This window comes from Myotis myotis, unplaced genomic scaffold (assembly GCF_014108235.1).
Source record: "Myotis myotis isolate mMyoMyo1 unplaced genomic scaffold, mMyoMyo1.p scaffold_m19_p_1, whole genome shotgun sequence".
In the NCBI taxonomy this organism is placed as follows: Eukaryota; Metazoa; Chordata; class Mammalia; order Chiroptera; family Vespertilionidae; genus Myotis; species Myotis myotis.
In genome coordinates, this window is record NW_023416313.1 from 196,735,976 (window position 1) to 196,748,978 (window position 13,003).

The 13,003-nt window shown below is 37.5% G+C and overlaps 1 protein-coding gene across 13 annotated transcripts in view; it reads left to right on the forward strand.

Annotated features, from left to right (window-relative positions):
• FUT8 (fucosyltransferase 8) overlaps window positions 1–11,217 on the forward strand; it is a 228,120-nt gene extending 216,903 nt beyond the window's left edge. For all 13 annotated transcript variants that reach the window (XM_036310074.1, XM_036310038.1, XM_036310110.1 and 10 more), the window contains 2 exons: window positions 4,560–4,710; window positions 10,229–11,217. In XM_036310074.1, the coding sequence (XP_036165967.1) occupies window positions 4,560–4,710; window positions 10,229–10,546 (469 nt within the window). In that variant the 3' untranslated portion in view covers window positions 10,547–11,217. The remainder of the gene's footprint in view (window positions 1–4,559; window positions 4,711–10,228) is intronic.
• Window positions 11,218–13,003: the final 1,786 nt, after the last annotated feature.

Sequence of the window (13,003 nt, forward strand, 5' to 3'; positions counted from 1 at the left end):
CCCTTATTTAACCCTAACTACCTCTCAAAGACCCTACCTCCAGATGCCGTCACACTGGAGGGTTATGGTTTAAACACGAATTCTGGCGGGAACACAAATATTCAGCCTATCCCACTAACCAACCTTTACCAATAAAACACACAGGTACTTGCCTTTTTGCTCTCATATTTTCACTAACAATTACAGGCAACTGAAAACATAAGTAAGATATAAGTTTTCATCTTATAAAAATGTCTGGAATTTAGAAATTATATTAAAGAAACAAAGAATCAAAAGGTAAGTTTTGTAAGTTCAGGAGAAGGACTACTAATATGTTTTAAAGAGTAACCATCATTTATTGAACTTGTCTATATTTCAGGCACTGTGCTAGGTGCTGGGCATCCATGATAAGCAAGGCACTCTCAAGGAATTTCCAGTCTAGGTGGGGAACAGACAATTGCTCTACAGAATGGGTAGTGCTATTATAGAATTAACATTGGGTGTTATGAAAACACATAAAGCACTGATCCTAATTTGGAATTTATTGTAGGATCTGGATGAACGTAGAGTTGGCCTTTATTTACTACCAATAAATATGGGATGCATTAAATATATGTGAAAGTAGGGAATGGGGAGAAGGAAACTGTAGTCTTAGCTCTGCTCAGATACCAAACATTCTGGGATAATTCTGAATTATGTTTACTTCAGTTCCATGAGTCTGAAAGCATTTTATTAATTATTGAAGTTATTTGACTATTTAATTAATTTATTTCTCAGTCCCTTTTTTATGTCACAAATTGAGGTTGGGAAGAAAAACAAATTTAAAATGAGGACTATAATGCAGGTGTTTCTCCAAATCATTAGATAATAATTTAAATCTTATTTCTACCTCCTAAGAATTCAGATTAACCTGATGTAAATTGCTTTTTTTTCTTAAGTCTCTATTGACTACACACACACACACACACACACACACACTTATAAACAAGAATCAAGAAATTCACCAGCCAAGTATAAGCTAAGCCAAGTTATATAATTATAATTCTTACATAAGAATTAGAGATTAAATGAATGTTTGGGCAAAAAATACAATAGAAAGTTTTCACAAGTACTTTTCCAATTTTATATCTAAACCTGTTAGAGAGAAGTAGAAATTGTTCACCATGCTCCTTCATTTTAAAATACCACACTGAATTTATAGCTTAGTTGAAAAAATATTAATTTTATCTACTCTTTTATTTGTTCTCAAATACATTAAAAGCTTTTTTTCTTTTTTCCTTGATTAACAAAATAATTCATGCTCATTAGAAAATATGGAAGTTGGTAGTTATACAAGCAATGAAAAAATAATGCCCACAATCTCATTGCTCAGTGGCAGTAACTGCTTCAATTTTGACATATTCCCTTCAGTCATGTTCATAGTTACACTATTTTAGTAGTTTATCACATTCTATATAATTTGAAATCTTTTTTGATTAATACAGCAATAGATGAATTATCTTAGGTCACTAAAAAAATCATTATAAATATCTTTTTTAATAACTACATAGCGACTCTATGGATAGTCCATTGCTTACTTGACCATTCCCCTAATATTGGATAATTAGGTTATCCACATTTTTTTAATCTTATAAATAATGTTAAGATATGTGCCTAAAATTATCCCCATTATTTCCTTAAGCTATATTTCTGGACTCAGAAGTATTTAGATAAAAGTATCTGTGAATCTTACAGCTTTGATCCATAACACCACATTATATTTTTACACCAAACAACGCTTGTACTGTATTACAGTTGGCAGTACTTAGATTATGGCAGTAGTAAAACTTGAATTTACTTGTTTTGGTCAGCAGCTAGTTAACTCCTTTTCCCCTTACAGTCCAGGCAGCGATTCCTTCATATTCTATTACTAGAGGCCCAGTGCACGGAAATTCGTGCACTTGGGGGGTCCCTCAGCCCAGCCTGCATCCTCACGCAGTCCGGGACCCCTTAAGGGATGTCCATCTGCTGGCTTAGGCCCGCTCTCAGGAGATCAGGCCTAAGCTGGCAGTCAGACATCCCTCTGGCAACCCAGAAGCCCTTAGCACTGCCACAGAGGCGGGAGAGACTCCTGCCACTGCTGCTGTGCTGGCCAGCCATGAGCCGGCTTCTGGCTGAGCGGCACTCCCCCTGTGGAAGCACACTGACCACCAAGGGGGAGCTCCTGCATTGAGCGTCTGACCCCTGGTGGTCAGTGCACATCATAGCGACTGGTTGTTCCTGGTCATTTTACCTTTAGGGTCAATTTGCATATCACCCTTTTATTATATAGGATAGGATAAATGTAGTAGCCTTTTATGCATATTTTTCTCTCTAAAACCCGTTTAATTTTCTGAGTCATGAAGAGGAGTATCTCCTTCTGTCTGGAGAAAGAGTTCAGAAAAGAAAATTTGATGTTAGTTAGCCCTTTGTTGGTGATGTAAAAATAAATTTTTATGAGGTAGAAGAAGAAAAAAATACTTTTCCTTGGCAACCTCTGCAACTTCACAGTGGAAGAATTGCTCTGCTGATGTGCTTGTGAACAAGAGACAAAAAAGAAACATGTTTGTGCAGAAAGTTCCATGCTCATTCATTATTGGAGATGCAAACTCTCCCTCCCATTTTTCGCTGTGTTTCTTTGTTTTGTTTTTTTCCACTCTCAGTATACTTCATCAAGTGGATTACATATAGAGATAAAGCCTGAGGAACTTAGGCACCCTTTTGGTTTGTTTCCAGGTAGGGACCTTTAAGTTAAGAAGGGCATTAATATTAGTGTCCCTTCTCAGGATCACTCTTTTGTTTCACTGAGCACCCAAACCATACTGACAAAATCGGTCTTTATTCATGGATAAAACCTTGCTGGTGTACTTTAGCAATTCATCCTCTCCTCCACACTTCAGCCTTTTTATGTTTATTTATCACTGTTTCTGCCCCATGCTGGGATATGCAGCTTTGCAGGAATAACATTAAAAGTTTTTTTTGGTTGTTTTCTTTTTAGAATAAATGTGACAGTTCCTTCATCTCCCTGATTTGGAACTGAGGAGAGCAAAATGTCAGAAATAATGAGGCCAAATGTATCCAAACACTGAACACCAGTCTGAAAGAGTGTTCAGAGATTTTACCTTTACAGTCGTTGTTAGAGTCAATGAGAGAAAGCTCCGTGGTGGCTGTGAAATCCAAAGCAGCTGTTAGGGGATTAGAAGAAAGTCCCAGGCAGAGATAGCGCTCCCTTGTTCGTGTATTTATTCACAGTGTTGTGTGGAATGCTACATGCTGTGATGCAAAGAAAAATTAGGCTTAGTCCCAATTGGGGGGAATACTGTGTGGAGACAGACAATAAAGTGACTCATAATGTTTCAGGATTTATAAATAAGAATTATTATTTTTCAACAAATAGTGATCCTCTGTTATATCCCAGATTGTCTTATAGGTGCTGAGAATAATAGAGTGAATGAAATATATGAAATGCCTCTCTTCAGTTAGGGATGATGGAGGTGGAATGAATTGATGCAGGCAGTAAATAAACAGTAAATATATGTTATGTGCAATGATAATAAGAGCCATGGAGAAAAATTAAGCAGGTAAAAGGGATACTGATTGCCAAAGTTCATACTAATAAGGTTGTATTTGAGCAGAGATCTAAAGGAAATAAGGAATAAAACCAGATGGATGTCTGGGGAAAATGTTTAATAGTCACAAGCAATATGTATTGAGCATCTGCTACATGTCAGATACTCTTCTAAATAGTTTATATTGCTTAGTGTATTTACTCAATGCTTATGAAATGTATGAAGTAGGTATAATTATTATGTTCTTTTCATGTAACTTACCAAAGTTTACATTTTAACTCTGAAGATCTACTTCAGGCACTGAGAAAATGTATTCACTCTATATTAGAGTATAATTACACCTCTAATTCAGAATAGAATCATTTGAACATGAGGTAGACTTTTTAAAGACATCCTGTTTTAATAGTTTTAAATATCCTATCTCAAGACTACTAAAATATTACTTGGGTGGACATCTACAAGAAATTTGCCTTCATAAATGTATTAGAATGGTTTACATTACTGTTATTGGTTAAGATGGTTCTTCAAGGATGGTGGTTAGAGGATAAGTCTGAATTATCCCAAATTCTGAATTAAAATTTTTAATGAAATTTAATCATGATATTTATATTCTAAAGGAAAAGTTCAGTGACCAAATATGAAAGCAGCTTGCAAAACTTCTTAGAGCTCACTCATTACAAAGAAAATAGGAGTCTTCTGTTTTCAACTCTTTCACGAATTGAGAAGGGACATTTTGATACATCAGTGTGTATTTTATATGGTATGCCAATGATATTTAACATGCAGGGTACTCCAGAGTGGTTTCTGTCCCACTAGTGGATTCAAAGAAGCTTCATTGACTATTCTTTTGAATGTTATCATTTTAAAGCTCTCTTTACTGTTAGAGAGGAACTCTTGGTCAAAGGAGCAGGTCTGCCTCCTGCTGATCGGATACTACCTCCTAATAGAATATTGTGATTTCAGTGACTATGTATCAATTTATTTCTTTTTCAGGTACCCCAGTTATGAATTTATTAGTGATAACTCTATCTCTTGGTCAGCTGGACTACACAATCGATACACGGAAAATTCACTTAGGGGTGTGATTCTGGATATACACTTTCTTTCCCAGGCAGACTTCCTAGTGTGTACTTTTTCATCCCAGGTAAGTGATAGTAGGGTATTTTTAAGAGGACAGTACTTTTTGGTCATATTAGGGTTAGGAACTTCTTGTTTTCTTGTTTGTTTATTAATCCTCAACTGAGGACATTTTTCCATTGATTTTCAGAGAGAGTGGGAGGGAGGGGAGAGACAGAGAGAGAAACATGGATGTGAGGGAGACATATCAATTGGTTGCCTCCCATACATGCTCCAACCAGGGCCAGGGATCGAGCCTGCAACTGAGGTACAGGCCCTTGACCGGAATCGAAACTGGAACCCTTCAGTCCGCAGGCTGATACTCTATCCACTGAATGAAACTGGCTAGGGCTTTTTAAAATGGTACTTATCATGATTCTGGTGAAATTTTCTAATATTTGCGAATTACCATTTTTGTGAAAGCATGAGAAGATTCCCCCAAAACATAGCTATTTAGGTGCACTGAATATTTAGTTGTTTGCAAGCAATGGTTGAATACATCTCTACTGAAGCCAGCTACTAGAGTTGTTTAAAGTGCTCGGCTTGTTCACAGCATTAAATAGAAACAGCAGGTAATTAAGCTTGCTTAATACTTTCTGATTTTGCACACAGTCAATATTTAACCAGAACCCATCCATTTCTACTATCGATACACTGATACTAAGGCTTAAATGCCCAGCATTTTGTCTCAATTGCTTTATAGAACATAAGAAAGAGTAAATGTAATTCCTCTTCAAATCTTACTACATTTCTACCAAGCAAGAGACTGTACATTAAATTTAAGCAATACCATATTACAATCATGTTTTGAGAGTAATTGTAGATAATTATGTGTTATGGGTTAGGTGTATCTGTTTTTATGAGTGGTACAAGCAGCCTCATATTTCCCAGTTGAATATCACCATAGCAATATTTATTGTGGATTTTATTCTGCTCTTTCATTTATGTGCATATTACTGAGTAGTTTATTCAAAATCTGCTAAACAACCATTTGTGCTCAGATTTATACTAGGCGTAGAGGGGATTCCAGAGGAAATGAAGATAAAATACTCAAATGAAATAACTACCAAGAAATGTAAATTATGTAAGAATAATATATGCCTAAAAGCTTAGATGAAGTTGAGAAGAGAAAATGTGAAGAGGAAATCCACATCATTTTCATTTGAATATAAATAAATGGGCAGTTTTCTAATGTGCGACAATGCACATTGTCACAGTGGGATGGTGATATGATTGTTGGAAAGATACCTACCACAGCCAAGGCTATACGAGCTTCTTCAATATGGAATAGGAATACAACTTACTACCCAAAAAGACAGCTACACAGTACAGGAGTCACACAGGCAGCAATCCTAGTCAGAAAGAAAACTTCCTTGGCCTTCAGGTCCCATGAAGCATCCACTGCTGATGTTTCTCCCTAATTAGGGTCACGATCCTGACTTTGATGAGCTCCCTTTTCTATTTTTGGTCTCTCTCAACTGTTTTGATAGTCTGACTATGTGTCTGCCTGGTCAACAGGTGCAAATAACTAGTAACAACCTCCACACATTTTTTAATGGGTGTTCTTAGAATGTGTCAATCATTCTATGTACCACCTCCTCTGTGGGCCTGTGGGCTTACCTAAGGTTTGTTCCTCTAGTCAAGGGTTTCTCCACCAGGGCACCCCTGGCATTTGGGGCCAGAAAAGTTGTCGTGAGGCACTGTCCTGTGCATTTTAGGATACTTTACAGCATCCCTGGCCAGTAGCACCTCCACCTCAATTGTGACAATCAAAAGTGTCTGCAGACATTACCCAATGTCCTGTGGGGGCAAAATCACCCTTGTTGAGAACCACCACTCTAGTCATAAAGCTCTAAAATCCAATGAATATAGCCTAGCCCAGCCTGTGTGGTTCAGTGGTTGAGTGTTGACCTATGAACCAGGAGGTCACTGTTTAATTCCCAGTCAGGGCACATGCCGGGTTGCGGGCTCAATGCCCAGTAGGGGGCATGCAGGAGGCAGCCCATCAATGATTCACATCATTGATGCTTCTATCTCTCCCTTCCTCTCTGAAATCAATAGAATTATATTTTAAAAATAAAAAAAAATAAAATGCAATAAATATATAAATGTTTGAATATTACCAACTTTACGTGTCAGTAGGCCCTGAGATTCAAGGGAGGTGCTTGATGCTTTGCTTTCCTTCTTCCAGCATTAAAATCAACATGGGACAAAATTACTTACTTTCCCCCTTTGACACTTCCCTTTGTGATTCTTAAAAGCATTCTTGTGACACTCTTCATTGTCTGATTCCAAGGCCACACGTAGCATAACTGGCCTCACTACACTCTGAGTCCGATTTTGGAGAGTGCAGTGGGAAAAAACAGATATTACTTTGCACACTAGAGATCCTCTTGGCCTTGTCTATTTTGACAAAAAAAAAAAGGATATCTCAGCTGCTCTGAGAAAGCTTTGGAGACTCATGCAAACTCAGCTAGTTGTTCCTCAGGGATAAAGTTCAGACTAATGGACCTTTCTTTCCTTTTTAATTGTTGTTTTTAATACAGTCATATCTATGTTTTATTCTTTATCAGGGTTTTTGTTCTTACCCATTACCTTGTGCTTATTGGTGTTCTAAAAATGATATAATGCCATGTTAAAACAAAATGAAATAAAAGATACAAAATGTGACCAGCCACTGCTTTGCAAACCAAAGGGTTTGCCTCATCAATCATGTTACCTGTCAGGTATCAAACCTGAGTACTGATCAGCTGAAAGCCTTCATTTACCTGCCACATGATTTGGACTTGTAAAACCCAGAGAGGAAGCCTAGGGTGATTAAATGCAAACATCAACATTATAGTAATCCTTCTAGCTTTTGCAGTAAATTGCCCCACTGTTAATATAGAGAAAAAATTTTAATTACTCAGAATGTTATATATGAAGCTTAAGGATTAAATTACCCCTTGTGGACTTGCATCTCCACTGCTGGCTGGTGTTATGCACGGAGCAGTATTCATTCAACAGATAGTTATTGAGTGCCTATGTGGCAGGTACTGCTCTAAGACTTATCCTAAGGCAGTTTAGTGTGTGGTTGAGAGCCAGAGAGAGTGCTAATTGTGGCTCTGCCAATTACTAGCTCCTTTTTTCTTTGCTTTGCCTTTTTTTTAAACTTTTTGGAAATTTACATAATCTTTCTGTGGCTTAGTTTCTTCATCTATAAAATGTGAATAATAGTAGCCACCTTATATGGTTCTTGTGAGTTTTTGAGTTGAAAAAGATGCAAGCAAGCACACTATTAAAACAGTACCTGGACCATTACCAGTGCTCATTAACCTCAACTGCTATGATTATCACCAATATGAGAAGGATAAACGGTCTTATATGGCTCCATCTCAATGTCTGAAATTTCTACCATTCATTATTACTTTGGCTTAAGGAAATACATGTCATCCAGCAGACTAACATAGCAACAATTATTGATATAAAACATAAACTGATAATTAGGATTATTTCCTCAAAAGAAGGCTTCTAGGGTATGGGACTGAGGGTAATGTTTTTTGTTTTTTTTAAAATATATTTTATTGATTTTTTACAGAGAGGAAGGGAGAGACATAGAGAGTTAGAAACATCAATCAGCTGCCTCCTGCACATCTCCTACTGGGGATGTGCCCACAACCAAGGTACATGCCCCTGACCGGAATCAAACCTGGGACCTTTCAGTCCGCAGGCCGACGCTCTAGCCACTGAGCCAAACCGGTTTCGGCGAGGGTAATGTTTTTATGAGTGAGATATTTAATAGTGGAGAGGAGGAAGTTCATTAGAGTTCATTGCCACAGTGGGCCTTATGGTCATCCCAAGGTCAAGCAATACAAGGTCATGCATTTCTGGCTAAAGATGATTGAAGAGTACCTGGACATGCCCTGAAAAGAAGACTCTCAGGTTTGCCCAAGGCCAGCCTGGCCTTATGTTTTATCTCTCTGGTGTTACAGTCCAAACATGGAGAACAGTGTCTATAAGAGAAAATATGCTTAGCAGTTAACTAGCATACACAGACAGCCTGTGTTCAAAACCTGAATCTACCACTTAATAATAGTGTAACCTTGGGCAAATTTCTTAATTGACCTTTGACGTCTGTAAAATAAACATGATAGAATTGTATAGGGCTATTGAGGGAATTAAATTAGATAATACCTAAAAACACTATCTGACAGCAAAAACTCAGTAAATATTAGCCTCTATTATTATTATTGTACTTTGCTATTATTAGGGCTGCTTTGTTTTAATTTTTTAGTTTCTTCCTTTCCAGAGTCTTCACTTGATTTTGCTTGTCCTCAGTGGGCCTTTGGCTGATTTTAAAGTTCAAGTTCTAAATCTTTTTAGCCTTATTTGTTATAGTCTCAGTATTCTACCAGTGTTTTCAGTTGTACCATGACATTCCCAATATAAAATTAGTGTGTTGATGAAGTAGCAGGTTCGAATGGAAAGTCATTGTCTTGGTTCTGTGTCTAGTTCTATGTCTGTTGGTACGGGGACAATAAAACTTTATTAACTGAGATAACTACAACTGGAGATTTAAGAAAATTTTACGTGAGTTGAGTTCTCTGTTCACAATGTATATTGGAAGAATTTTCTAAGCAAAATGATAGCATTCTCTCTTATTTCTTCACTATTCTTAGAAGAGTTTCTGCAACCTATTTATGCTATAATAAATGTATTTATTAATTGCTTAAAATGTTATACTTCCATGAAGATAGTTATATTTTAACTTAATCACCAAGCATTAAGCTCAAGGAATGATGCTCAGGTTGTAGAATTTCAGCTGACATCCATCCAGTGGGCATAATAGGTATTCTTTGGACAGGAATCTTTTAAGTAGCCTTAAATGCATCAGGTAGATGCATCTTCCCCAAAGACAAGTCCATCTTATTTCAGTCCTAGAATGCTACTGTCTACACAGCACACTTAAAACTATTTAGAATGGAAATGGTAGATATATTTCTCTCACTTGCCAGTGGTAATTAATTGTCAGTAATTACATGAATTTCTATTGAAAAGAGTCCGGAGGCCAAGTTCAAATTAGCAGAAAAGAGTATGTGATTGATTAACACTGAATGAAGGAAAGGGAGCAGCAGCATTTTTGTAAAGTATTTATAACCCTAATCCTAACCTTAAAGTCTTCAAGGGCACAAACTATGTCTTACTCATGTTATACCACCAGTGCCCAACATGGAGTACTATGTGGTTCTTAATGAATCTTTATTAAAATTAACTGATTCATATTCTTAAAGTACTTTGCATTATACATTTTTTCTCCCAGAGACCTTAATTGTAATCTTTTATGTTAAAAAACACAGATGCAAGCACAGAATGAAGAATGACTTATGCTATATGCTATATCATCACTTGAGAGCAAATGGACTGAAAACTTGTGACTAGAATCCACTAGTTCTCATTCTCTCAGTTCTAGTCCTAGTCTAGTTCTGCTCTCTTTGGCTAAGGGCTTTTAGATTGTTCTGATGGGGATCTTACATATACTAACTATTTTTTAAAAATTATTTCCCAAGGTCTGTCGAGTCGCTTATGAAATCATGCAAACACTGCATCCTGATGCCTCTGCAAACTTCCATTCTTTGGATGACATCTACTATTTTGGGGGCCAAAATGCCCACAACCAGATTGCCATTTATCCTCACGAGCCTCGAACTGCAGATGAAATTCCCATGGAACCTGGAGATATCATTGGTGTGGCTGGAAATCATTGGGATGGCTATTCTAAAGGTGTCAACAGGAAACTGGGAAGGACGGGCTTGTATCCCTCCTACAAAGTCCGAGAGAAGATAGAGACAGTCAAGTACCCCACATATCCTGAAGCCGAGAAATAAAGCTTAAGATGGAGGAGAAGGACAACTAAACTCAGTTCAAACTATTTGAGCCAAACAGTAGATGAAGAAGGCCCTGTCCTAACAACACATGGTTGTATGAGTAGACACCCTCAGCATCAGGAGCAGCTGAGAATTGACAGATGTTTTGTTGGTGAAATTTCTCTTTAACAAGGGCTACAATGCCCAAAACCCCTGCACAGTCGAATAATGTACTCACATATAACATGCAAGCAGGTGATTTTCGACTTTGCCTCTTCTTTCAAGATTATGTCTCCATGAGAAAAACACTGCCACATTGTAATTTAAGTGACACAGACATTTGTGTGAGACTTCAAACATGGTGCCTATCTCTGAGAGACCTGATGAGAAGACTTGAATAGCTCCCCGCTGTGGGGAGGTGGATTCTTAGCCAGTGGTAATAATGCAACCACTGAATTCACTCCAGTCAGCAGATTCAGAATGAGAATGGATGTTCTTGTCTGGAATTTTTTTTAAGTAATTACATCAGTTCATCCATCTCATCTTTAATAAGTGAAGGAGATACATTGAAATAAAATATTCTCATTCCATTAGGAACTTTTGTAAAATGATGCCATGAACAGATTCTTTAGTACTCAATGTTTCTGGCCATTCTCTTTGATAACAAAAAATAAATTTTAAAAAGAAATTTTGTCAAGTTTCTAGAATTTTACATCATTGGATGATGTGGTGGTCAGCTTTATAGTGGGAAATCTATGATAAAAAGAGGAGTTTTATAGTTCTGCTGGGGTTTTTTTTTTTGTTTTTTGGGGGGGTCTTTTTTGTTTTCTGTTGTTGATTGGGTGACTAATCTGGTCTTAGTTCAAAGAGTCATCGAGCCATTTTCACACTGAAACCAGTTTAATTGGTGCACATTACAAGGCTGCTAAGAACACTCTTTGGGAGCTTCCATTCTCTTAATTTGGGCATTGTTTTTGTTTAATTCAGTGGTTCTCAACCTTCTGGCCCTTTAAATACAGTTCCTCATTTTGTGACCCAACCATAAAATTATTTTCGTTGCTACTTCATAACTGTAATGTTGCTACTGTTATGAATCGTAATGTAAATATCTGATACGCAGGATGGTCTTAGGCGACCCCTGTGAAAGGGCCGTTCGACCGCCAAAGTGGTCTCGACCCACAGGTTGAGAACCGCTGGTGTAATTAAATAATCATACTGCTTGCCCTTAGAGGAACTGTCACCTCCATTTCCAAAACTAATAACTTCAGGTTTATTGGTAATCTTTCTTACTATAGCTCTTGTCACTTTTGTGAGTTGTGTCCTTTCTCTTCCCCACCACACCCAAAAACCAATTTGTGCCCTTTTCTATCATATCCTGCTTTTGAGAGTACCAGGAATCTTTGGGGTTGGCAAGCTGGCTCTGTTTCTGAAATCTAGTCTCACAAGATGTAGAATTCAGTTAACAAAGGAGAGAAGAACCAGTGTGAAACCCAAAATGGATTTAGGATTATCTCTTCCAAATACTTCTGTTTAGTAATTCCATTTTAGAATCACTTCAGAAGACAGGGCTCTGATGCTCTCTAAGCGTTCTGTATGAACATCACTTTTCTCCTTATAAAAACACTTGCTATGTTCTGTAGGTTGCCTCCTTTACAAGTCTGGCAGAGTATTTCATAGCATGTGCTCTACCTTCTGGGAAAGAAAATAAAATAAAAGATCCCTATAAGAACTAGTAGCAGGCCTGGTGTTGAATATTAGGGATCCCAGACTGAAAAGCTCTGTCCTTCACATCCTCACCAAGTGAAAATACCTCTGCACAAAATCTCTCCACCCGACTCCCTAAATTCTCTCTCCAGTCAAGTGTCCCAACGAGCAACACTACCTATCGTGTCAGTAAGCAGTTTGCGATTTAGTTTTGGCACAAATAAAAGTCATTTGAAACAAACATCTCCAACTAAGAAGTACTTTTGAATATGAGTTATTTTCTAATTAGCATCTTACTTGTCATCAGAACATCAGTACAGTGGGTTACTGATAATAACTGCTTCATATTTCTCTGTATTATGATTTTGTTGTGTATTCTGTTGTATTTCTCTGAAGAGTACTGATGTTTGTTAGCAGGCATTTAATTTCATTGGACTCAAACTGTAAACTGTCTTGGGCAGCAGCTCAAATCTTAATTCAGTTTTTTTATCTTTAAGCTGGAGTCTTTCCCACACACGTATGGTTCAGGGGTCAGCCAGAGATGTGGGCAGAGTTTATGCACAGAATTTGGGGTTCTCTTTCTTTGGCTCTCTTTCTTCTGAGGGTTCTCCCCTCACTTTCAGGAGCTGTGGTTGCTCCGATTCTTCAAACAGCCTATCAGCCTAAAAGCCATAAAAATGGGAACTCATCTTGTGCCATTTCCTTCTTCAAAGTTTTAACCTCTCCAGAGTTCACCTGCTTTTTTGTTTAGTCACCAATGCCTTCAGGCAGTTT